At 38.6% G+C, this 25,772-nt stretch overlaps 1 protein-coding gene across 10 annotated transcripts in view; it reads left to right on the top strand.

Annotated features, from left to right (window-relative positions):
• LOC135205284 (uncharacterized) overlaps positions 1–25,772 on the top strand; it is a 290,446-nt gene that overhangs the window by 135,835 nt on the left and 128,839 nt on the right. For 3 of the 10 annotated variants that reach the window (XM_064235670.1, XM_064235671.1, XM_064235669.1), the window contains exon 1: positions 22,293–24,865. The exons of 5 other annotated variants lie outside the window; for them this stretch is intronic. In XM_064235670.1, the coding sequence (XP_064091740.1) occupies positions 24,591–24,865 (275 nt within the window). In that variant the 5' untranslated portion in view covers positions 22,293–24,590. Of the gene's footprint in view, positions 1–22,292; positions 24,866–25,772 lie in introns of those variants that run through there. 2 more of the 10 variants (XM_064235672.1, XM_064235662.1) reach the window with 1 other exon arrangement.

The raw sequence follows: 25,772 nt of genomic DNA on the forward strand, positions 1-25,772 counted from the left end.
TCTGTGGTGTTGAAGCTGAATAAACAGAGACTTTTGCAATAAAAAAAAGAAAAAAGCTAAGATCCCAAGGGACCGTGGCAGCGCTTTGTGCTGGAAACTGAGCGATGTATATTTTATCCGGGCTGGGCTGGAGAGGAACAGTCACACCGTAGTTTGGAATCATCTTTATTTATTTATTTCATTTTATTTATTTGTATTTGATAGGAGTGTCGTCTTTACTGAGATGGGTCGTCTTCGTCTTTATAGCTATTTATTTATTTCATTTATTTATTTGTATTTGATAGGAGTGTCGTCTTTACTGAGAGGGATCGTCTTCGTCTTGATGGCTAGGGTCTCCGTATTTATGGTTTATTTGTCTTTCTAATAGTTTAGGGGTGTCTTTGCTGAGAAAGTTCGTCTTCATTGCAGGGTTATCTGTTTATGTATTAGCTGCGTGCTTTCATTGCAAAGTGAGTGGCCTTGATTGCAAGGGATCCTTTGAAATGATCATTATCCTATATCGTTGCAGAAGGTCTTGGTTTTTATATTAATAGAACTCCATTTTTAAGAGTTGGTCATCTTTTGTTTTGGGATCCTTATTTTAAAGTTAGTTTTTTTTTAATTTATCGGAAGGTTCGTCCACGAAGTGATCTTATTTGATTGGTGTTCTTCAGAAATGAATTCATTTTGAAAACTTGTGGATTTTGTGGGTCTTTTTATTTGTATTTAGGAGACTCCATTTTTTTGAGATCATTGCAAAGGTCACGAGGAGTCTATACCCATTTATACAATAAACGTTGCTTTAAGCTGTCACCATTATAATGACCCGTCTGTATTTGTAAGTTCATTAGTATTGTAAAGATCATATTCATTTCACAAACTCCATGAAATAGGTCTTATTTATTTATTTTTTTTTTTTTTTTCATTATAATAACATTTATCTTGAGCCTTTCTTCATTATCAGAATCTTATTTATTTATTTTTTTCATTATAATGACGTTTATCTTGAGCCTTTCTTCATTATCAGAATCTTTTTTTTTTTCATTATAATGACGTTTATCTTGAGCCTTTCTTCTTTATCAGAATTTTTTTTTTTTTTTCATTATAATGACGTTTATCTTGAGCCTTTCTTCATTATCAGAAACTCCATTAGATAGGTCCTATTTATTTTTTATTTTTTTCCCATTATTGACGTTCATCTTGAGCCTTTCTTCATTACCAGGGTCATATTTTGATAGTCATATTTTTGGGCAGGGTCATCCCGTGACCCTTTTCAAATGGGGCTTCTTTGTTTGAGGGTCAAGTTCATTGTAGAAATGTCGAGGCTGTGTGCATCATATGTTGGTGTCTGTTTTAATGACCACATTTACTGAGAAGATCATTTTTGCCATGACACCCCTTATTCCAGAGGATTTTCTATTTCGAAGACTCGGTTATATGGAGGGTCCTTCTCATTGCGTGTACTACTATGTGTTGAGGGGAATCTCTCTTCACTCATTTTTTAGCCTCTCCTGGAAATAATCTGGTTTGTAGTTTCTTTAAATTGTGGACCGCTGTTTTGTGGATTTGATGTTCATGGTCATGTTCCAGAAGTGCTCTTGATTGTTTATGCCCTCCTTATGTAGGGTCCTCTCATGCTTAGTGAGTTGCCTTCACTTTACAGCTCTATCTCTCTCTCTCTCTCTCTGTTGTGACGACAGTATATCGTTAGCCATCTTTATTTTTTATTTATTTTTTTTTTTTTTGATGGACCTAGACGTCGCGACGTCTCAGTTTTACTAACCATGAATCAGTCAATCACTCTTGTTTGATGGTCCTCTTTATATTTCCCATAACTTCCCTTTTCATAGGCCCTAACTTGTTCCCCTTCCCCCCTTTTCCTTTTTATTTTCTTTGCATTCTTTTCTTATCTTTTCCTTTTTGCGGTTTATTCCGATTCTTTGTCTTTGATGGAATAAATATGTCTTCATGAACAAGGACGCGTGTTTTCCGTCTCGTGCTTTTACCCTATCCAGAGAAAAAAATTTAAGATGTATTAGCGAACTCTCTCTCTCTCTCTCTCTCTCCCCTCTTGATTTGAGACTGCCTTGACGGAGTTAACGCATTTCCAACCTATGGTTGAAAATGCGTAGCGGGCAAGAGGGCTTTCGAACTGGGAGAATTATCTCCTAGTTTGAATCTAAATGTCTCAATTTTTCTCTTACTTGATCATCTTCCAATCTCTTACTTTCTTTCGCTCTGTTACTCCCCCTAGCTGTCCTCCTTCTCTTCACTAAAACCCTCGTGAGGTTGGGAAGGAGCTGGTCTCTGAACTTAGGCTTTACCTTGATCCAAATGGCAGGGACTATAGTGGTTTGGTCCGCCGCTCGATTATGTTTAGACCTTGAGGATATTGATGTGATTCCACATCAATATTTATTGGCGGGACTACATGTGGGGACTTGCCTACGGAATCCGGGAGGTATAGTCTCCACGGTAGGACTCTCGGCAATTTATCCGGATTGCCCTCTAAAATAACACGAGTGGGGATGATTGCATACTAGCTATGCCCTCGGTCCTATCAAGCGGGTTCTGCTTACACTTGAGCCAATCATGTTATGTTAGAGCCATCCCTTCGGGGTAGGTAGGGAGTGGACATATGGGAATTGGTCTCTGCTGTGTGTCTTTGGTGAGGGGGAAGTCTTTGAGAGGAGGCCCAGTTTTTACCATGGCTTGCAGTTGGTTTCTCTGTAATTTCAAAAAAAAAAAAAAAAAACGAAAAAATGGAATATGACTCTGGAACTCAGTCCCCCGGAAAATGTGACCCCATGACACTAGAGACGACTTCGGCTTGTTTAAATAAGGAAAGCTCTGTTGACAACCTCGGCAATAAAAAGGATTCCTCCAACAATACTTCTCTGACCAATGTTGTTAAAGACAATTTATCGGCACTGGTGGAAAATAATTCTAGTAGTAACAGTAATACTTTACTCTCTGGTTCTGGCTCATTACCGATACAACAAAAATCTGAAAATTCTCCACTTAAAAACATACCAATTGGTTGTAGCTATGACATAATTCATGAAGGCCTTCTGTAGATTTGGGGCAATCAAAGAAATTTTAATGGAGCTTAATGGTAGTAAAGGATTTTGGGAAGCTTGGGTATCATTTTCAAGTTTTGAGATTGCTTTAGAAGCAAATAAAAATTTAGAGAGCATAAGAATTGACAATTGTTTGATTTCTGGGGCTCTATGTGAATAAAGCACCAAGACACCTAGAGGTATATAAACCAGAAGAATGGTTGGGAAAAAGAAATAGAGCATGGACTTCCAGAAGTAAGAAAACCCCAACCCCCAAGCCCCCAAACATGGATAATTGCAACTGGGAAGATAGAAAATTATAACTATTATAAGATGAGTAAATTTATACAAAAAAAAGTTGGTTTAATTAAAAGTAAGGATATTAGTAGATACGGTAAGCAATCTGTTTTGATTAATGCAAAATCAGATACTCAAGCTCACATGCTTTGTGGCATGAAGATTGCAAAGAAAATTGATCCTTCAGCTATGGTAGAGGAGTAGTTTTTGATAAAGATCTATATGAATTTCAGAACCAGAAATTCTGGACATGTGCCCTGATAATGTTTGGAAAGTAAGTAAGATCCCTCAAACAAGCATGGTAGTTTTAACATTTGAAACCCCTGTCATACAGATCATATAATTATTGAGAATGAAAAAGTACGTGTTCGAGAATATAAACCTAGGCCTTTACAATGCTTTAATTGTTTCAAGTACGGTCACCCTTCCCGGTACTGCAATAATACGAAGATCTGTATTAACTGTTCTTCGTTAGAACATGGCCAATGCAACAGAGATACAACCTGTGCAAACTGTAAAGATCATCATAAATCAAATGATAAAATTTGTAGAGAATACAAGAAAGAAGAAGCTGCCATCTTTGAAAGAAAGCAAATGCTGAACATATTAGTGTAGGTTATGCAAAGCATTTACTCGATCGACAACTTAATTTTGCTCAAGCGGTTAAGATGCCACCAAAAGATTATAATCCACTACCCCTTACTACCACAGGGGGACCAGTGGTAGCACCTGGCCCGTCAGGTGCATCTCCCTTAGTGGTAGTAGCCCAGCCATCTGGGTCAAGTGCTCAGCTTATAAAAGCCAGAGCACAAACCTCCAGAGAGGTCAAGATGGTTTCCACCACACCAAAAGTAGTGTCACTTATAGGAGCATCTCTCCTAGAGGTAGTAGCCCAGCCTTCTGGGCCAAGTTGCTCGAACTGTTGAAGTTCTAGCACAATCCTCCAAGGAAGCCAATGTGGCTTCCACCACCTCAAATGTATTGTCTCAGGCAGAATCTCTACCTGATTTTGATGGAGATTAGAAAACAAGATCTTCCAAAGAGGAAAAGGTCCCCATCCTCCTCACCTTCATCCAAATCAGGTAAGTGCCCTACTGCTCATGATCCCAAGGTTGACTTGTATAAAGATCACAGAAAGAAAGAAAAGAAAAAGAGCGGTGGCCTAGTAAAGCCTTCCATCTCCAGGCCTTACATGGCTTCATCTGAAAAGTCCCAAAAGACAAATGAGACAAAGAAAAATAATAACAAAAGATAATGTCTATTATCCAGTGGAATTGCAGAGGTCTAAGTACTAGCATTGAGCAAATAAAAACTTTAACCAGGGACTTGGACACGAAGGTAATTTGTCTACAGGAAACCAAGATCAGTGACAAACCATTTAATCCTGGACTCAATTATCATTTTTTGTAGATCCCCTCCTTTGCAAGGTGCAAGAGCTCAAGGTGTACAGGTTTTATTATTCACAAATCTGTAAAATTTGAAACAATCCCACTCAATACACCACTACAGGCAGTGCAGTTAGAACTCATATCGGAAAAAAAAATTACTTTATGCTCGCTATATATTGAACCATCTTTAGAACTTTTTCCTCTTAGATCATGCTGGGAATCCAAGAAGGCTTAGCCTTTCTGACCTCCAAGACCTGATCAATCAGCTTCCTGCCCCTTTTATTTTGATGGGTGATTTTAATGCAAAGCATACTTTATGGGGTGGAAATGTATGCGATAGATGGGGTAATCTTGTTGAAGAATTAATCGACAACAATGATGTAATACTAATGAATGATGGTTCTCCAACTAGGTATGATGTATTCCACAACTCTACATCAGCCATTGATTTGTCAATCTGTTCCTCATCCATTCGATTGGACTACCTTTGGTCAGTAAATGAACACCTACATGGCAGTGACGCCATTGGCGGCCAATAATGTTAAAATATGGTCCATAATCTTCCTTCTCAGTGTCCACCAAAATGGAAGATAGACGAGGCAGACTGGGCAGCTTATGAAAAGTGTTCACACACTGATAAAGAGTATGATGAATTTACATCTCCAGTGCATGCCTATCAACATCTTGAAAATATTATTGATGATAATGCTAGCAAGTTTATACCTAAAACATGCGGTTTAGCCCCTCATCGCCCTGTAGTTCCTTGGTGGAGTAAAGAATGTGCCAACGCAAGAAAAGTGACCCGAACTTGCTTCAGAAGATACTTGAGAACAAACTATGTAGCAGATAGAATAGCGTACCTCAGAGCCTGTGCCAAACAAAAAAGAACTTTTAAAAAAGCAAAGAAAGAGAGCATCTTGGAAGAAATATATATCTAATATTAATACCAAAACTCCTTCAAAGGAAATATGGACAAGATTAGAAAACTTCAAGGCAAATTCGTCCCTAAGCCTCTACCAATATTAAGGGAAAATAATAGATATATATCTGACCCCAAAGATGTAGCAGAGGTTCTTGCAAAGCACTTTGCCCATGTATCAAGTGCTGACAACTATTCCCAGCATTTCAACAAATTAGAGCATCAACATCTGTTGTTCCTCCTGCTTCTTCAAATACTGAAGCTTTTAACCTGCCTTTTTAGTATGGAGGAGATGCAAAATGCTATCTCTAGCTCTTCTTTAACTGCCCCAGGTGAGGATGGCATCCGATATGAAATGATATCACATCTTCCAGTGGATACCAAGAAATTTTTATTTTTATTAGAAACCTTTAATGGACTATGGGCTTCCCATACATCTCCTGATTCCTGGCATACATCAATTGTAATTCCAGGCCACAAGTCTGGTAAAGACCCAGAACTGCCATCTAGTTATAGGCCCATATCCTTGACCAGTTGCATATGCAAATTATTTGAGAGAATGATCAACAACAGACTTGTGTGGTATCTAGAATCAAAAATCTTTTATCTAACAGGCAGTTTGGTTTTAGGAAGAACTGAAGTACTCTAGACCCTTTGCTGATGTTATCAAGGGAAATTTCAAATGCCTTTTCTAACCAAAACCAGGTGGTGGGTGTCTTTTTTGACCTCGAAAAAGCATATGACACGACCTGGAGGGGTGGTATTTTAAAGCAATTGGCCTCGTGGGGTATAGGAGGACATATGTTCTCTTTTATTGAAGAATTTTTATCAAACCGCTCAATTAAAGTGAGAGTAGGGTCAGAACTATCTTCATCCTACATGCAAGAAGAAGGTGTCCCCAAGGCAGCGTATTGAGTGTGACCTTATTTGCTGTTGCTATTAATAGTCTCATGAGTCACATACCTCCTGGCATACAAGGATCACTATTTGTCGATGACTTTGCAATTTACTGTAGTGGATCATCTGCACTACAAGCATGCCAAAATCTTCAAATTGCAATAATGCTGCATCCGCATGGGCAAATTCTCGTGGATTCATGTTTTCACCTCAGAAGACCAAAGCCATTCGCTTTACTCGTACTCGTAAAAGGGAAGAGATCCCCACCCTTTTCTTAAATGATTGTATTTTGCCTTATGAGGATAATATCAAGTTTCTTGGAGTCATTTTCGACAAGAAAATGACATTTGGTCCCCATATAAATGACCTATCTATCAGGGTTAAGAAGTCACTGAACATTCTGAAAGTTGTATCGCATTTTGATTGGGGTGCTGATAGAACAACTTTGCTTAGAATTTATACATCTTTGTGTCTGAGCAAGTTAGACTATGCATGCCAAATATATGGGTCAGCTGCAAAGACTTTACTTGGAAACTTGATATTGTTCACAATGCTGGGCTTTCGCATCTGCACAGGTGCTTACAGAACATCTCCCATTGACAGTCTCTATGTGGATTCTGGCATACCTCCCCTTTCCATTCGCAGAGAGGAGTTGAGTTTGAGGTATTTAGCTAGGTCCCTTGCGGTGAGAAACAATCCTAACTATAAATATTTAGGGCGCCTTTAGATCGGGCTCCTAACAGATCCAGAGTGCCCAAGCCTTTGGAAGTACAGCTGAAAATGATGCTAGAGAAGTAGGCTTGTTAACAGCACAGATAAGCAGAGGTGGGATATCCCAAGTCTCCCCCTTGGTGTAATCCACCTGTTAAAGTATGTTTTACGGCAAGGGAGAACCAAAATACCTTACTAGTAGGGTAATGAAAAGTGAGTTTTTAAAATCATGCTGCTCAACATCATGGGAAACATGTTTTTTACAGATGGCTCCAAATCGGCTGCAGGAGTTGGAAGTGCAGCTGTGGTGGGGGATATTGTTATTGGAAGGAAACTCCCATCCTCTTGTTCAATATTTACTGCTGAGCTGTACGCATAATTCTCGCGTCCAACATATTTTTAAAAATGGCAACCAAAAATAGTTTTTATACAATTTTTACGGATTCAATAGTGTTTTACTCTCATTAAAACAAATTATGCCAGGCCATCATCTAGTACAAGAGGTGGGCAGGACTGGTTAGTACTTCTGCAATCTAGGAAGAGTATCAGTGTTCACTTCTGTTGGGTCCCTGCCCATGTTGGGGTGGATGGAAATGAACAAGTAGATAAGGCAGCAAAGGAAGCTTCAGGGCTAAGTAATCCATCCCCCTTGAGTATTCCTTACAAAGATCTTAAAGTGAGATTCATCTTTACTGTAAAAATAAGTGGCAGGCTCGATGGTCTGAACTGACCACCAATACAAAATTGAAACACATCCACCCATTGGTGGATAAATGGTCATCTTGTAATGCTACAAGTAGGAGGGATACCATTATTTTAACTAGGCTGCGTATTGGCCATACACATGCAACGCACAATTATTTAATGAAGAGTGGGGAAGGGAGACAGGCCCCTCACTGTAATACCTGTCAAGTGACAATGGATGTTAAGCATATTTTAGTTGATTGTCCTGTTTTTAATCTTCAGAGGACACATTTACTCCAGGACAAACCTTTGAGAGATATACTGGGGGAAAACTGTAATACCCTGAACTTGAGAAAATTTATACAAAGTATTGGGTTATATTACGAGCTATAATTGATTTTATTAATTTATTTATTTATTTTACCCTTTTAATCCTTATTTATTTCACATCTAGATTTTATTGTATGAAAGTGTTGCGATTGATATTAAAGGTTAAAATGGTACTAAATGGTGTGAGTATACAGATATTATGATTGAATGAATTTTGTTATATAGCGCTGAATGGCCTTTGATGCCCCAGTGCTTGGCTTAATGCCTAAATCTTATATTCAATTCAATTCAATTCTCTCTCTCTCTCTCTCTCTCTCTCTCTCTCTCTCTCTCTCTCTCTCTCGTATGATCAAAATTTTCAAGATTTTATTTTTCATAAAAAAGGAAACTTAAGATAAAAATGCCAATTTTTTCTGGTATTTATAATTTATTTGTGCATTTTCTTCCTGCTCCTATTTGCTCAACTTTGCTTTGCTCATGCAATCTTTTAAGTCACGTCCAGCAGTGTTTGCTTTTCAAGTGGCAGATAGATTTGATTATCAGGTGCAAAGGTCCTATTTTAATATATTGAAATTTTTAAGGTAAAAGTTGTAACAATTTTTTTTTTTACAGTTCCGCACAAAATCCTTTTAGATGTTGGAAACGAACTGGGTTATTTGAATGGTTGTATTGTAGATATTGGAAACAAACTGGGTTATTTAAATGGTTGTATTGTAGATGTTGGAAACAAACTGGGTTATTTAATGGTTGTATTGTAGATGTTGGAAACAACCTGGGTTATTTAAATGGTTGTATTATAATGTCCAGTGGCAACTTTGCTCTCTTGTTGCTCTCGTATATAAATGATTTAATGGAAAGTGTTGCTTGAAGTCCTTGCAACCCCGCAGGAAATGAATAAGTCTCCTCCCGCCTTGTAGGGATTTGTAACACATCCAAAAGTGTTGCGTCATACAGAAGTCTGGAGGACGTCAGTGTAACCACAGCGAAAAAGGATTGGTAAATGTGACCAACAGAATCTCTTATTATATCCAAGCGTATCTCTTATCTACTCATGAATGTAATCGTAGACAGATGATCATATCGAGTTTGTTTACTTGAAGGGTATTTTAAGAGACAGGTTCATTGCTCCAAGCACCTTGTCATAATCAAATGAAGCCATCCTAATACAAGCGTACTCGTCAAATGCTATGCCTATTTCAACATGGCTGAGTGACAGATTATCAGGAGACAAACTGGAATGGGAATTCGTGCTCTACATCTTGTAAAATGCTGTGTAGGGTTTGTGGTTTCTATGGTTTATCGCCCGTGGATTTGATCAAGTTTTCTCCACTATAACTAGGTAAAGTTTGATCACGTTTTCTCCACTATAATTAGGTAAAGGAAAGGTCTTTGATTTTTTCTACTTATTGTTTGACTGACATCTCCATGCCGTTTTATGCGTTCGTCGCATAGTTGTGATGTCAGTGCTTTAAAAAAAAAATCTTATTTGATCTCGTTCACCTTTATTGGGGGATAGCATAGCCTACTCAAGCGTTCGTGAATAAGACCAAGTTGCGATTAGCCAGCTCCATTCTCTGTTCTTGTTCGTGATATTCTTAGTTTTTCTTGTAAATCAATCATTATTCATTGCCATGTTGGGAGAGGTCTTCGTCTATCTTATCAGCTCGTCAACTGGTTCGGTCCTATCCCACCCGAGTCGTGATGATCTGCATTGTCTGCTGCTTCACTTCTATCTAGGCAACTTCCTCCTGTTCTCTCTCTCAGCTCGTTAACTGGTTCTGTCCTATCCCTGCGTCCTTCCTTCCGTCCTTCTGCCCAGCCTCCAGCTTCTGTCTCATTCGTAATCAGGTCGGGGAGACTGGCTTTGTTCTGTCCCTCCCCGCGTCAAAAGTCGATACTCAGAGACGAAAGGAAGTTGGACAGCTCTCCAGACACTCTTGTTCAGCCATCCGTGATCATCTCGTAGGGAGGAGGAGGAGGAGGAGGAGGAGGAGGAGGAGGAGGAGGAGGAGGAGGAGGAGGAATATGCTGCCGTCAGCAGAATGATATTAAGTCCCAGTGCTTAGCCTATTCCACAGACCTGGTTATTTCATTCTTATCCTTCGGGGCAGCCATTTAAGAGCTGATAGTCAAGTCAGTTGTCTCTGGTTAAAGTATTTTGATAGTAATAATAATAATAATGATGATAATAATAATAATAATAATGTCGTATCAGCAGCACCTATCAAGTTTTAGAAGTCTTCGATAAGCGAAATTTCAATATTGCAGTTCATCCAGTTATATAAACGTCTTAAAAATTGTAATTTCATGAACAAACTATATATATATATATATAATATATATATATATATATTATATATATATATATATACATACAATATATATATATATACATATATAGTTATATATAGTAAAAAATCTTTCGGGACAGCCCTGTTAGAGCTGATAATCAGCTCAGTGGTCTGGTAAATCTGTTTTAATAATAAGACCAATAATAATAAATAATAATGATATTGAAAATCTAATAGCAACGATAATTGTGGTTTATTTCACTACCAGCCTGGCACCACTATGTTTTTTTCCATCTGTCCATCCGCCTGTGGTGTTTGCGTATGGTAACACTGCGTCCCAGGCTTTAGATAGTTACATTCAGCTTACATTCAAGTCATAATATCCTATTTCGAATATTAACGGTGTATTCGCATACGGTAAATTATTAAAACACTTTTCAGTTGCAAGTGTACACCCAGATATCCTTTTATTTGCCTAAAACTTACATAAAGCGTAACTATTTAAAGCCCGGGACGCAGTGATACCATGCGCGACCACCACAGGCGGTTGGACAGATGGTAAAAAACAGAATATAGTATTAGCGTCATTGCCAGTGGTATAGTTTTTAAAACAGTAGAGATGCTCTATGAGACATCGGTAATTATGGTATTGCTAAGTGCTACGGGATCGATAAAATACTTTTAAATGTCTTCAGTTGTCTTATGTATTACACCACCACCGACCTAATACTACCATTAAAGGCATCTGAAATCTTGTCAAATAAATGTCTTCGCTTCGAGATGCACTAATGTGTACGCAATCAAGAAATAAAAACTCCTTTTATGTCGTGGTTCAAAGATTACTGTTTTTCAAATGCAGATATCGTATCCTGCTCCATAATCTAAATGGTTTTTTTATAATGTATTTATTTATTTATTTTTTTACGAATTTGGTTGCCCTTATCTTTATAAATGGTATGACGAGACAAAGAGAAATAAGCGATTTACAGATTATTATTATTATTATTATTATTATTATTATTGTTTTTTTTTTTTTTTTTTTTTTTTTTTTTTTTTTTTTTTCTTTTTTTTTTTTTTTTTTTTTTTTTTTTTTTTTTGCTCTATCACAGTCCTTCAATTCGAGTGGGTGGTATTTATAGTGTGGGGTTCCGGGTTGCTTCCTGCCTCCTTAGGAGTCCATCACTTTTCTTACTATGTGTGCCGTTTCTAGGATCACACTCTTCTGCATGAGTCCTGGAGCTACTTCAGCCTCTAGTTTTTCTAGATTCCTTTTCAGGGATCTTGGATCGTGCCTAGTGCTCCTATGATTATGAATACGATTTCCACTGGCATATCCCATATCCTTCTTATTTCTATTTTCAGATCTTGATACTTATCCATTTTTTTCCCTCATCTTTCTCTTCAACTCTGGTGTCCCATGGTATTGCGACATCAATGAGTGATACTTTCTTCTTGACTTTGTCAATCAACGTCACGTCTGGTCTGTTTGCACGTATCACCCTATCCGTTCTGATACCATAGTCCCAGAGGATCTTTGCCTGATCGTTTTCTATCACTCCTTCAGGTTGGTGCTCGTACCACTTATTACTGCAAGGTAGCTGATGTTTCTTGCACAGGCTCCAGTGAAGGGCTTTTGCCACTGAATCATGCCTCTTTTTGTACTGGTTCTGTGCAAGTGCGGGCATTCGCTTGCTATGTGGTTTATGGTTTCATTTTTCGTATTGCCACTTCCTACATATGGGAGAGATGTTATTTCCGTCTATCGTACTTTGAACATATCTGGTTCTTAGGGCCTGATCTTGTGCCGCTGTTATCATTCCTTCAGTTTCCTTCTTGAGCTCTCCCCTCTGTAGCCATTGCCAATTGTCATCGCTGGCTAGTTCTTTAGTCCTGTCTCATGTATTGTCCGTGCATTGGTTTGTTGTGCCAGTCCTCTGTTCTTTCTGTCTTTCTCCTGTCTCTGTATATTTCTGGGTCTTCGTCTACTTTTATTAGTCCTTCTTCCCATGCACTCTTTAGCCACTCGTCTTCACTGTTTTCAGATATTGCCCCCAAGTGCTCTGTTTTCGATGTTGACGCAGTCCTCTATACTTAGTAGTCTCTCCCTCCTTCCTTTCGTGTTATGTATAGTCTGTCCGTATTTGCTCTTGGGTGTAGTGCTTTGTGTATTGTCATTTGTTTCCTGGTTTTCTGATCAATGCTGCGGAGTTCTGCTTCGTCCATTCGACTATTCCTGCGCTGTATCTGATTACTGGCACTGCCCATGTGTTTATGGCTTTTATCATATTTCCGGCGTTGAGTTTTGACTTGAGTATCGCCTTGAGTCTCTGCATATATTCTTTCCTGATCGTGTCCTTCATCTCTTGGTGTTTTATATCTCCTCCTTCCATTATTCCCAGGTATTTTGTATCCTGTCTCATCTATGTGTTTGATGTTGCTCCCATCTGGTAGTGTTTTATCCCTTCAGTTCTCGTTACTTTGCCTTTTTGTATGTTGACTAAGGCGCATTTTTCTATTCCAAACTCCATCCTGATGTCCCCAGATACAATCCTTACAGTTTCTGGATTAGGGTATCTCTATTTCCTTGATGCTATACCATACAGCTTGATGTCGTCCATGAACATCAGATGGTTGATTTTGTTGCCTCTTTTCTTGAGTTGGTACCCGGCTTCCATCTTCTGTAGTACTTTTGTCATGGGAATCATGGCTACTACGAAGAGTAGTGGGGACAGTGAGTCATTATTATTATTATTATTATTATTATTATTATTATTATTACTACTACTTCTCAGAAGACGAACTCTATATATATGGAACACGCACACAGGGGCCTTTGACTTAAATTTCAAGATATTTAGTTATTATATTATTATCATTATTATTATTATTATTATTATTATCATTATTATTATTATTATTATTATTATTATTATTATTATTATTATTATTGTGTTTGTGTTTGTTGTTCAGAAGACGATTTCTATTCATATGGAACACACCCAAGGGGGCCATTGACTTGACATTCAAGATTATTATTATCATCATTAGTATTATTCAGAAGACGAATTCTATTCATACGGAACACGCCCAAAAGTGGGCCATTGACTTGAAATTGAAACTTCCAACAAAGAATATGGAGCTCATTAGGAGGAAGTAAGAGAAGACAAGGGTCAATCCATAAAGAAGACATCTCGCTTATTGAAGAATGAAAAAATGAATTGATAAATGGATAAAAACGTGTTAAGATGCAAGGCGGATAGTATTAGGGTATTGAATTGAAAGGGATGGGGAATAATTTGGAGACAAATAAAAGGAGGACATCGTCAGCTTATCAAGAAAGATTACAACGTTTTATTAGAAGGTAGCGAACGGAGGAAAATGTTTGGAAAAGGGAAAAAAATGTTCAACCAAAAAAGTGAGGAAATGTTTGGGAAAACGAGGAAAATCAACCTGAATTGGATGGAAATTGATCATTGTCAACGATCAAAGAATTTTTGAAAAGTGAAAATGGACAGAAAAGTGAACAAGTTTGACTGGAGAGCTGCTTTGAAAAAAAAAAAACAAACAGAAACAGAATGTAAAATGAACGAGAGGCAAAAGAAAGAAGCATCGTAAACAGAACATCAAAGGAATACGAAATGAGGGAGACGACAAATAGAAAAAAAAGAAAAAAAAAAAGAAAAAAGATATACTAAGCAGACCCCCACCCCCCCCCCCACCCCCCCCCCCCCCCCCCCATAAAAAGATATCCTTGGAAACTACCTCGTGGAAAAGTAAGTGCTCCTTTTTGGTCAGAATGATTAAAGCCGAACGCTGTGTTTAGTGGAGTTCGAAGCCCCCCCTTTTTTTAGGGGGGAGGGGGATGGCCTGTGGAGGGTCCTGGGGGTCCTCAGCTCTGAAATGGATGAAACTCCTTGGCGGTCTGGCTAGTACTCTGCCTCTGCTATAACTCTTCCTCTGCTATACTCTTCCTCTGCAATACTCTTCCATTGCGAGGTATTCCAAAAGAGTGAGAACTTAGAGGTGTAGGAGAAGGGGACACTGGATGACCTGCTTGTCAGAGCAAGCAAGCAAGCAGTAGGCATTATTCTGCCTTTGGTTTATTGACTGAACCTATTCAGACAATTAACATGGTTTATTGACTGAACCTATTCAGATAATTAACATGGTTTATTGACTGAACTATTCTAACAATTCACATAAAGATAATGGTGGTTTTGTTGTAGACGAGCGAACGTTTATATATATATATATATATATATATATATATATATATATATATATATATATATATATATATATATATATATATATATATATAGGAGCAAGGGGGCTGTTTAGTGCCGTCAGTGCACCATACGTGGTACACCGTAGACATTACTGTAAGGTTATTGGCAGCGTCCCTTCGGCCTGTAGCCTGCAACCCCTTTCATTCCTTTTACTGTACCTCCGTTCATATTTTCACCCATCTTTCCACCCTCTCCTGACAGTTGCTTCAGAGTGCAACTGCGAGGCCTTCGTCCTGGTCACGCCTTTCAGACTTTTTTTTTTTTTTTTAACTCTTGTTTCACTTGCAGTGTTGAATGACCTCGTAGGTCTCAGAGCTTGGCCTTAGTAGGCATGAATTTCATATTCCATTCCTATATGGGAATCATTCCATGACACTTTCACGTTCACTTTCTCCCCGAAAATGTCGAGGAAACAAGAAATGTGAAACACTAAGTCGCGTCGCATCCATCGCCCCAAGAGAAGTTTTCGTTTGGTAGAATATAAAAAAAGGGGGGCGTTCCTTCTCCCTTTTTCCATTGAAGAGTGAGAGATGTGTATTTCTGGCGATGGAAGTTCACTCTCGACGGGGTTTGGAAGTCACGTAAAGCCCGTTGGTTCCGTTGCTGAATAACCATACTGGTTCCATGCAGCGTAAAAACTCCATACAAACAGACTGTCTCCTTTTTGACAGTTTCTCTGTTTACTTTTTATACAAGTGTTCCCCATACACTTTTCTTTCTGGACCACCTCTCTGTGTGACTAGTATTTACACGTCCATTCTCAATAAGAGTTTTGAAGAAATTCCTAACATTTGTCAAGGTGATATTGTGTCCTCATGCGTAAAGAAATACCTACCAAAATTTTGACATTTCAGATAACGTATTATTTCTTAGTTGCTAGTTTCCTTCCAACCCGCAAATTCCGAAGAAATTCTTACGTTATGGATTGAAGTCAGAATTACTCTCGCTTTCATTTTTGGGAAATATATAATTTAAGAATGAATTTTTTTTTACAGTACAGTCATAATGATTAAAGATTTATTTTCTAAAAGAGAAATCGAATTAAATCTGAACACTTGGAATTATGTCGTTTTTTAACGTCTCCCCAGGCCAGACCTCTCTCTCTCTCTCTCTCTCTCTCTCTCTCTCTCTCTCTCTCTCTCTCTCTCTCTCTCTCTCTCCTTTAAAATCTCTATTTTCCATCTTACTTTCCACCCTCTCCTGAACATTTATTCTTAGTGCAACTGCTTTGAGGTTATCCTTCCTGCCACACCTTTCAAACCTCTTTACAATCTAGTTTCCATTTAATCGCTGAATGACCCGATAGGTCCCAGTGCCTGGCCCTTGTCCTCAAATTCTTGACGCTGTTGTATGTCATTGTAAGTAATATCACCGAACATCTCCTCCAAATGAAAAATCGAGTAGCTTCTTCAAAACCGCTTCTAAAACAGGGAGTAAGGGATTGGCATATTGAAGGCATACAGACTCGCTCTAAGAACGCTGGCATACCGCTGCGGTCGCTCGCTCAAGGTTATGAATAACTCAAGAATGCCACCGAACTAAAGGTTATATGGTTACATTCCCCGCAACTGGGAGATGTCGAAGAGGACGATAAGGCACAGATTAAAATGTAACACAGGTGTCCATCTCATTTTATATTATTATTATTATTATTATTATTATTATTATTATTATTATTCAAAAGAAGGTCCACTTCAGCGGACACTTAACTCGAAATTCTTGAAGCTTCCAAAGATATTGTGTTCATTAGGATGAAGTAAGAGAGGTGAGGGGAAACAGAAAGAGAAATAATCTATTGGGAAATAGAAAAGAAAAATGATGAAAATCCAAGGGGAATATAATTAGGGCGGTAATGCGAATTGTGTATGCTTCTTTGCCCTGGTTTCATTTCGGTAGACATTTTGAGAAACTTACAATACTAATACGTGATTTAGTATTGTGGTAATTAGTATTCTTGTATCCATTCATCATCATAATTATAATAATAATAATACGCCGAAGTTTCTTCGGCACAACCAGGTTTTCTGTACAACGTATAATGCTCTGTGAAGCTCTCAGCCACGGCCCGGTAGTGGCCTGTGTTGTTGTCACCTCATGGCAAACTTTAACCTTGAATAAAATCAAAACCGCTGAGGCTAGAGGGCTGCAATTTGCTATGTCTAATGACTGGAGGTTAGATGATCAACGTACCAATTTGCAGCCCTCTAGCCTCAGCGGTTTTTAAGATCTGAGGGCGGGCAGGAAATGTGCTGACGGACAGACAAGGAACCATCTGTATAATAGGTTAATTTTACAGAAACTCAAAATTCAGTTGCTAATTTGTATCCCTTTAGAGTATTGCAAATGAGCAAGAAAAACAATTGAATAATATTGTGGGGATTATTATTAATGCATCCTTTTATTGATAATAATATTAATAATAATAATAATAATAATAACCCCACACTATAAATACCACGAAGTCGAATTGGAGGACTGTGATAGACAAAAAAGAAAAATTATAATAACACAAAAAAGAAAGAAAAAATAAAGTACCACAGAAAGGAAGAAAAGGAAGGGGGGCTGTTGGAAGGGGGGGGGGGGGTAAAGAACGGAGGCGCTTAGAAATCCTCCACGAAAAAATATATCGGGAGTGGTTTTGCCCGTAAATATTCCCCGCTCGCTATTAGGACATCTGGTGGAAAGGTCCTCGTTTTTGACAAGGGAAGGAGCACCATAAATTGGTGAGAGGCTGCTGAGAAAGGGCCAAGAGATAAACGCCTTCTTTTGGAGGGTGCGGGGGGGGGGGAGTCCGGGCGGGGGTTGAAATTGCCGTCCGTAAACAATAGACGTTTGCAAGAGAGTGATAAGTGAAGGAGATTATGAAAACAAAGAAGGTATATTGAGAAAAGGGAGAGAGAGAGAGAGAGAGATGATAAACGTTGATTTTCAGAAAAAAATGAGAGAGAGAGAGAGGAAAGAATTAACCAAGGAAATTTTTCCGAAAAAGGAGAAAAGGGGAATAAAGTTTGTTTTAGATTTGATTTTCCAGGCGCGAGAGGGGTGAGGAGTACCTCTCTCTCTCTCTCTCTCTCTCTCTCTCTCTCTCTCTCTCTCTCTCTCTCTATATAGACATACATCATGGTAGGCATGTTACGTTAACGAAAGATTGTGAGAGAGAGAGAGAGAGAGGAAAAAAAAACATGACTGGATCTATGTGGAGAGAGAGAGAGAGAGAGAATCATGACGACTTGGGTATATAAACCTTGCAAGAGACAGATACAGAGGGGGGAAAAACTGTTGAATTTGAGTGAGAGTAAAGTACTACGTTTGGGTCCTCCTCCTCCTCCTCCTCCTCCTCCTCCTCCTCCTCCCTCCTCCTCCTCCTCCTCCTCCTCCTCCTTCCAGACAGAGAGAGAGAGAGAATAATTTCTTGGGTATGTAAAACTTGCAAGAGGGAGATACATAAATGAAAAAAAAAAAAAAAAACTATTGAATTTGAGTGAGTAAAGTACTACGTTTAGGTCCTCCTTCTCTCCTTCCCAGAGAGAGAGAGAGAGAGAGACCAGAGCGACGCGCATGTGTAATGAGTTCGAGAGAGTTATGTTCGCTGGAGAGATGTGGAGAGACCAGAGCGACGAGCATGTGTAATGAGTTCGAATATAGCGAAAGGCGAAACGACAGAACCACAGAAAACACACGAAAAAGAGCAGACGTGACGTACGAACGGGAAGGGAAGGGAACCACGAAATCGAATAAAGCCGTGACTCAGACAGAACCCAGATCGTCGCACGACTATCAATATTTATTGAGAAATCAAGGGTCCCATCAGATTATGGCCGTGTCAGCTGTATGATGAATGAATGCGTGTTTTCGTGAGCTAGAGAGAGAGAGAGACCTTACCTTACCTTACAGACCTTACATCTTGTTCGGGTTGCCCCAGGTCCCTCAGTGTGAGGCACCTCTAATGTCTACCAGAGAGTTGCTAGTACATCTTCCGGTATATTTTGCATCTTCCAATCTTGGATGGTCTGGGATGCAGTTTAGATATTTGTCGAGCTTATTCTTAAACACATCTACGCTCACTCCTGATATATTCCTCAGATGAGCTGGCAACGCATTGAATAGACGCTGCATTATCGATGCTGGTGCGTAGGATATTAAGTCCTGTGTGCTTTCCTTATTTTTCCTGGTATAAGTTTTGGGCACTATTAATACCTCTGCTTGCTCTTTCTGATATTTTTAGTTCCATGATATTTTCTGCTATTCCTTCTATCTGTTTCCATGCCTGAATTATCATGTAGCGTTCTCTTCTCCTTTCTAGACTATATAATTTTAAGAATTGTAGTCTTTCACAGTAGTCTAGGTCCTTACTTCTTCTATCTAGCTGTAAAGGAAACCTTTGTACACTCTCTATTTGTGCAATATCCTTTTGATAGTGTGGGTACCATATCATATTGCAATATTTCAAGTGGACTACCGAACATATGTTTTATAAAGCATAATCAGTGTTCAGCTTTTTCTTGTTTGAAGTGCCGTAACAACATTTTCCCATTTTGCTTTACATTTTGCCAACAGAGTTGCTATTTTGATCATTGCATAACATGTTCCTATTCATCATCACACCAAGGTCTTTAACTGCTTCCTTATTTGTGATGGTCTCATTATTAGGTCCCTTATATGGCATATAGCTTTCTTTCTCTGTCTCCATAATTTATTGATTCAAATTTATCAGAGTTAAATACCATCCTATTTACCTCTGCCCAATCATATACTTTGTTAAGGTCTCTTTGTAGAGCGTTCCTATCTTCATCACAAGTAATTTCTCTACTTATTCTTGTGTCATCTGCGAAAACAAATACTCACTACCGAATTCTTAACATTATTGTCTATGTCTTCAAATCATAATAACAAACAGTATTGCAGCTAACACCGTACCTTGCGGCACACCGGATATTACCTTGGCTTCTTCCGATTTCTCGTCGTTTGCAATAACTATCTGTTTTCTGTTGTGTAAAAATTCTTTTAACCATCTTCCTACTTTATCCACGATATTGTGTTTTTTTCTAATTTTCTTCGCTAATATATTATGGTCTACTTTTATCAAAAGCTTTTGCAAAGTCTAAATAAACCACATCTGTTTCATTTCCGCTTTCATATTTTTTGAATATGTTCTCACGGTGGACTAACAGTTGGGTTTGTCCTTGTACTTTTTCCGGGTACGAAAACCATGTTGTCCTCCTATGTTGTTTGTATTAGATATGTTTCAAGTATTGTTTTTTTTTTTTTTTTTTTTTTTTTTAAGTTTGCTGCGCTGACATGCCATTTTTGCTCGCGAATTAATCAACCAGCTCGGCTGATTGTCTATGAGTTAAACTACTAAGTTTATTCTTCGTTAGAGGGGCTTAGTGCCGTCAGGGCACCTTATATGTGGTACATTGTAGGCATTACTTGAGGTTCTTTGCGGCGTACCTTCCTTAGGCCCGTAGCTGCAACCCCCTTTCGTTCATTTTACTGTACCTCCAATTATATTCTCTTTCGGGTTGAGTTAAATATAGAACTGAGGTCAAAGGCCAAGCACTGGGACCTGTGAGGTCATTCAGCGCTGAAACGGAAATTGACAGTAAAAGGCTTGAAAGGTAACAGGAGGAAAACCGAGGGTGGAAAGTAAGATGGAAGTAAGAGAATATGAACAGAGGTACAGTAAAAGGAACGAAACTGGTTGTAGCTAGGGGCCTAAGGAAGGCACGCTGCAAAGAACCTTAAGTAATGCCTACAGTGCACTGCATGAGGTCCACTGGCGACACTACCTCTTTCTTCCATCTTGCTATCCACCCTCAACTAACGATTATTTCACAGAGCAACTGCTTTGAGGTTTTTCCTCCTGTTACACCTTACAGACCTACCTGCTCTCAATGCCCTTTCCAGCGCTGAATGCCCTCGTAGTTCCCAGTGCATGGCCTTTGGCCTAGTCTCTGTATTTCGTTCCATTCCAACACGCATTATCAGACTGTATTTCAGTCTATTCCAACACGCATTATCAGACGCTGTTCTGCAACGACAGCCATACCATTTGCAGTAAAGCGTACAGAAGTGGGACGTTGAAATTCTAGCAGAATCATTTTACCTGCTTCTGGAATGACCTGGACCCACAGGAAATGCGAATTCACCCGAACGGCGTATTGTTTATGCAGGAATTAGCATTCTGCAATGACCAATTATAACCCAGCAGGACGAGTTGCTATACCTCGTTAGCTTTTATGCCGGGCGCTCTGTAAGCATTGCATGCATTTAATGCATGCTGGCGATTTCGTATAAGTAAATCTCGGCCGTTGGTGTGTGTTTTGGTCATGATTCGATAATGAGGTTGTATTTCAATTTGTTAAGAGGAGCGTATAGTGATTCAATTTGATATCCGGTCTCCTCTGACTGGTTGGTAGGCTTGGTGGATGGGTCTCTCTCTCTCTCTCTCTCTCTCTCTCTCTCTCTCTCTCTCTCTCTCTCTCTCTAGAAGCCATACTTTTGATCCATTAAATTTAGATATTGTGCTTGAGTATAAATTACGTACATGATTTAAGCACTCCAGATATAGCAAACGTAGCTATTGGACGGACTATTATTTTAAGAAAATGTGCATAAATTTATTTCTTATCCACAGGTGAACTAAAAAAAAAAATACTTGAGTTGGAGTTAATTTTGTTGTACCTAAAAAATAAACCCGATTGATATGTTCTCCAGATAAGGGATATAGAATTCACGCGGCTATATATTTCCTCTTATCAAAAGAGTGATTTGGCTCAAAATTCCGTCGTACAAGAGGATTTACTTCATTTTTCGGGTTTTACCACGTCTGCCTTAAGTGTGACTTGACATTGTGATCCAGCGTGATAGTTTTATATGCTACGTGTTTTTACAAAAGGATTTTTTGCTGATAACCAACTCGACTGTCTGACATTTTCGTCTGAAGAATCACGTCGTGTTGTGATTTAGATACTTAATTGCAAAATACAGAAGTGATTTTGGAAGTAGTGAATAAAGAGGAATGTTGTAGAAGATGGCGAGGTAAATGGAAAAGAAAAATGTGCTTTTATAATTTATATAAATATAAATGTCAACAGTTGCGAATAGAATGAAATAGTGAAAAGTGAAAAAAAAAACTGGAATAACATCTATAGAAATTATTTTACAAACGAGGAAAAGGGAGTTTACATAAACATAAATGTCAGCAGGTGTGTATGGAAAAAAAAATAGAAATATTTGTGAAAAGTGGAAACAGACATCTTGAATAACAGCCACAGAACCATGCGCAGACGCAGTCATAAATAAAATTGAGCAACCAGCCGACTGGAAGTTATGGAAAGCCCATTTCCAGACCAGTGGAAGACAGATCAAGAATTAGGGAACGAAATCGGAGAAATGTGAAAAGAAAAGCATCCCACCTAGACCCCCCTCCACCCCTACCCCTTCTTTTGTTTACGTTATTTTATCTCTTCCCTGATTCCTCCCTCCCTTCCTTCCTTCCTTCCTGCATTCCATAACCCTTCTCCATTTCCCGTTTCGCTACATTAACGCCGACATTAAGGCGTTCTCTCCTCTCTTTCCATCTGAGGCTGGACAATTATTACCTTCCAGCGAGGAGCTCGTTTTCTTTGCGTTCCTACAGTTCGTTTCTCGAGACCCGAACTCCGTTTTCTTTCAGCTTGTTGGTGACATTTATGGTAATTAAACTCTCCAAGGAAGACGTTCCGATAATGTATGTTCTTGCGTAAGTTCCATTATTCTCCTTTATTCTACAGTTTTAAAGTCCTGAAGTATACCAGATTTTGTCAGTACCGTTAAGCTTGTTTTGTCAAATCGAGTTAAAGAATTATTTATTTTTATATTAGAATAAAATTTATTTCTAAATATATGAAAGAGTGACCATCGTATGTATTTGGAAAGTTATAACCCCCCAAAAATGAGTAAATAACTGTTATATTCATTGTGGAATTCGTATCCCAGGCACATTGAAGTCTGCAAATTATTTCACCTTTGAATTTTGTATCTAAACACCTTTTTCTCTCTCTGGGCAGCCTTTGGTCGTAGCAGAGCCACTGTGGTCCATTTAAGTAGGCATTTTTCTTTGGCCCCATCTCTCCATTGAGTTACTTCGATACCAGTGTAGTCTCAATTTGTTTATATTTTTAATTGATTCCATTCTGGGACTTTTATATTCACTAGGGAACTTGTGCTTTTCAATTAACACAACTAAATTTCATTTAAGATAAGAAAGAGAATTGTTATCCGTGTTGTACAAATCATGATTTTGAACGTTTCCAACCTGTACTTTTTACTCTTCTAAAAATTTTTCATTGTTGTCGGATTGTTTTTAGAACGTATTTCCTTTTATTATTTTCCATTAAGAAGTCTGAGATTTTTTATTGCCGATATCTAGAATAAATGGAACAATTTAGGACGTAAATTCTCCCGAAAGGAGAGAGAAAAAGTAGTTAGTGTTAAGCCCTCCATTGCGTTTTTAAAAACCAGGTTTAGAATTTGAATAAATGAAATATTTTTAAATAGGTTTAGAATTTGAATAAAGTACTTTCTTTGAACTAGGAGAAACTCAATTTTGGATATCTTAGCCTTTACTCAAGGATTAAATCTTTATTTCCTGCTGTTAAAAAGCTCATATCTTTGAATTTCTTTTAACTTTACATCTTCATGTAAGTTAATAGTTCGCTTTGTATCTTCAGAATCAACTTTTCAGTATTGGAATACATTCTGAATGTAATTTCCCATGGAGACCTAACTTGAATATCTGCGCTAAATTAACTGACAACATCTATTTTCATTTCCTTATCAATGAAGTTCTTCCTCTAATAATGTATACTTCGCATTGCTCTTCATTCATATAATTTCTTGTTCTTCTCTCTCTCGTTCTTCCAGTTCAGATCCAGAGATCGACATTTTATCAAATTCATTCTGACTTATTTAGATCAATTGTCGTTCCATCCATCCTACTCATTTTAGCAGTTCCTTTCAATTTCCAATTCGATCCTGCAATTCATTCTTTCATTTATATTCTTTAACGATTTATTTCAGTCTCAATTTGATTCTACAAATCAACTCTTTTATCTTAGTTTGTCAGAATTCAGCAGCTGTATGACGTCTTTGTGCCCTAAAGTCTATATTCTTCTGTATTCTTGTCTATATTTTTCCCCGCAACCCCTCTCTCTCTTCATATTCAGTTCCCACAAATCCAAATTCAACTCTTAAATGGCCTGGTAGAACCCAGCGCCCGGCCTTTGGCTTAAATTCTATGTCCTCAGATTCACCTTTCCCCTCAACACCCTTATTTTCAAGCGATTCGACAAATGCGTTTTCCAGTCTTCATGTCTCTGAGTGTTCCCTTCGACCAACTCCGATTGGACGCTTAAATTCTCTTCCGTTGAATGAACTCGAAATCCTTCAATGCCTTATGCCCCAGGAGTAGTGACGTATCAACGCTGGATGCCCCACCGTATCAACGCTGGATGCCCCACGAGTGATCTATCAGCGTTGGATAACCCAAGGATTGATCTGTTAAACATTTGGATGCCCCCAAGGATTGATCTATCAACGCTTGGATGCCCAGTATTGATCTGTCAACGCTGGATGCCACAGGATTGATCTGTCAACGCTGGATGCCCCAGTATTGATCTGTCAACACTTGGATGCCCTAGGAAAGACCGGTCAACGCCGCATGCCCCACGATTAGTGACGTATCAGCGCCCAATGCCCCACGAATGATCGACCCCCTTCCTGAAACCACCTCGACTATGCCCCCCGAAACAAGACACCTATGGCAACTGGAGTGTTGGGGCCGTGGGTGGCAGTGGGCAGGCTGCGAGGGCGCGAGCGAGGGCTGGGGCAACGTGAGTCTCGTGCCCCTGAAGCAGAGGGCGGTCGAGGTCACGTGGATGTGGCCCGAGAGCGCCCGGAGCGCTGGAAATGGAGGTGGTGACCTCCTCCCCAAAGATGGCGTCCAATACAGGGTCGAGTACGGTCCGATGGATGAGCCGTGAGTGTTGGAAGACTTGTTATTTATTTATATATTTTATATATTTATTTATTTATTTATTTATTTACTTTGTGTTTATGACTGCTTAGGAAGCTTTTGTATGTCCGTTTGCGTCAGGCTATTTTGATTGCTTTCGTTTCATAAAATGTATGGTACGTATGCATTCATATTTATTATATTGTATGCATGTCTGTTTTTTACTTCAAACAAATGCATAGCAAAATATAGTGTACATTTAATATGTAAACCCAACCTTGCACAAAAGATTCGAAGCTATATTGTATGTACTTATTCCTTTTATTGTTTGTGTGTTTTTACGTCAAAGAAATGCATATCAAAATATAGATCGCGTATATATGACATGTAAACAACATAGCGAAAGTGATCTGAGGTTAAATATTGGCTAACTGTATACAGTTTCCGTGTTTGTTTGTGCTTGTTTCATACCAAAATACTATAAATTCTCAATGGGCGTCCGATGCATTTACAGAAGAATGTTTACTCTTAGTTTGACCAGTATCTGAACCCTTTGTTTATTCTTAGTTTAACGCAGTAGCTGAACCCTTTGTTTACTCTTAGTTTAACCAGTATCTGAACCCTTCAAATTTTTTTTTTAGAACATATAAAAACTTATAGAACTTTAGTTGGCAATTTAGAATATATTCATTTTGTCTGTGAATTCCCCCCCCCCCCCCCCCCACCCCCCCCCCCCAAATAAAAAATGCTCTGAAGCTAAACTTAGGTCCTGGCTGTTAGAAACTTTATGAGTCCATTTCTGCCTTGGTTACATTGCTGTGAGAGATGGTATCAGTGGTCATTCACACTTAATGATAATTCGTCAGAAAGAATCGTGAAAATAATTATGTTACAAGGAGTTACAAGGATTAGGATGTCTCAAAGACTTGTT

This window comes from Macrobrachium nipponense, chromosome 49 (genome assembly GCF_015104395.2).
Source record: "Macrobrachium nipponense isolate FS-2020 chromosome 49, ASM1510439v2, whole genome shotgun sequence".
Classification (NCBI taxonomy): Eukaryota; Metazoa; Arthropoda; class Malacostraca; order Decapoda; family Palaemonidae; genus Macrobrachium; species Macrobrachium nipponense.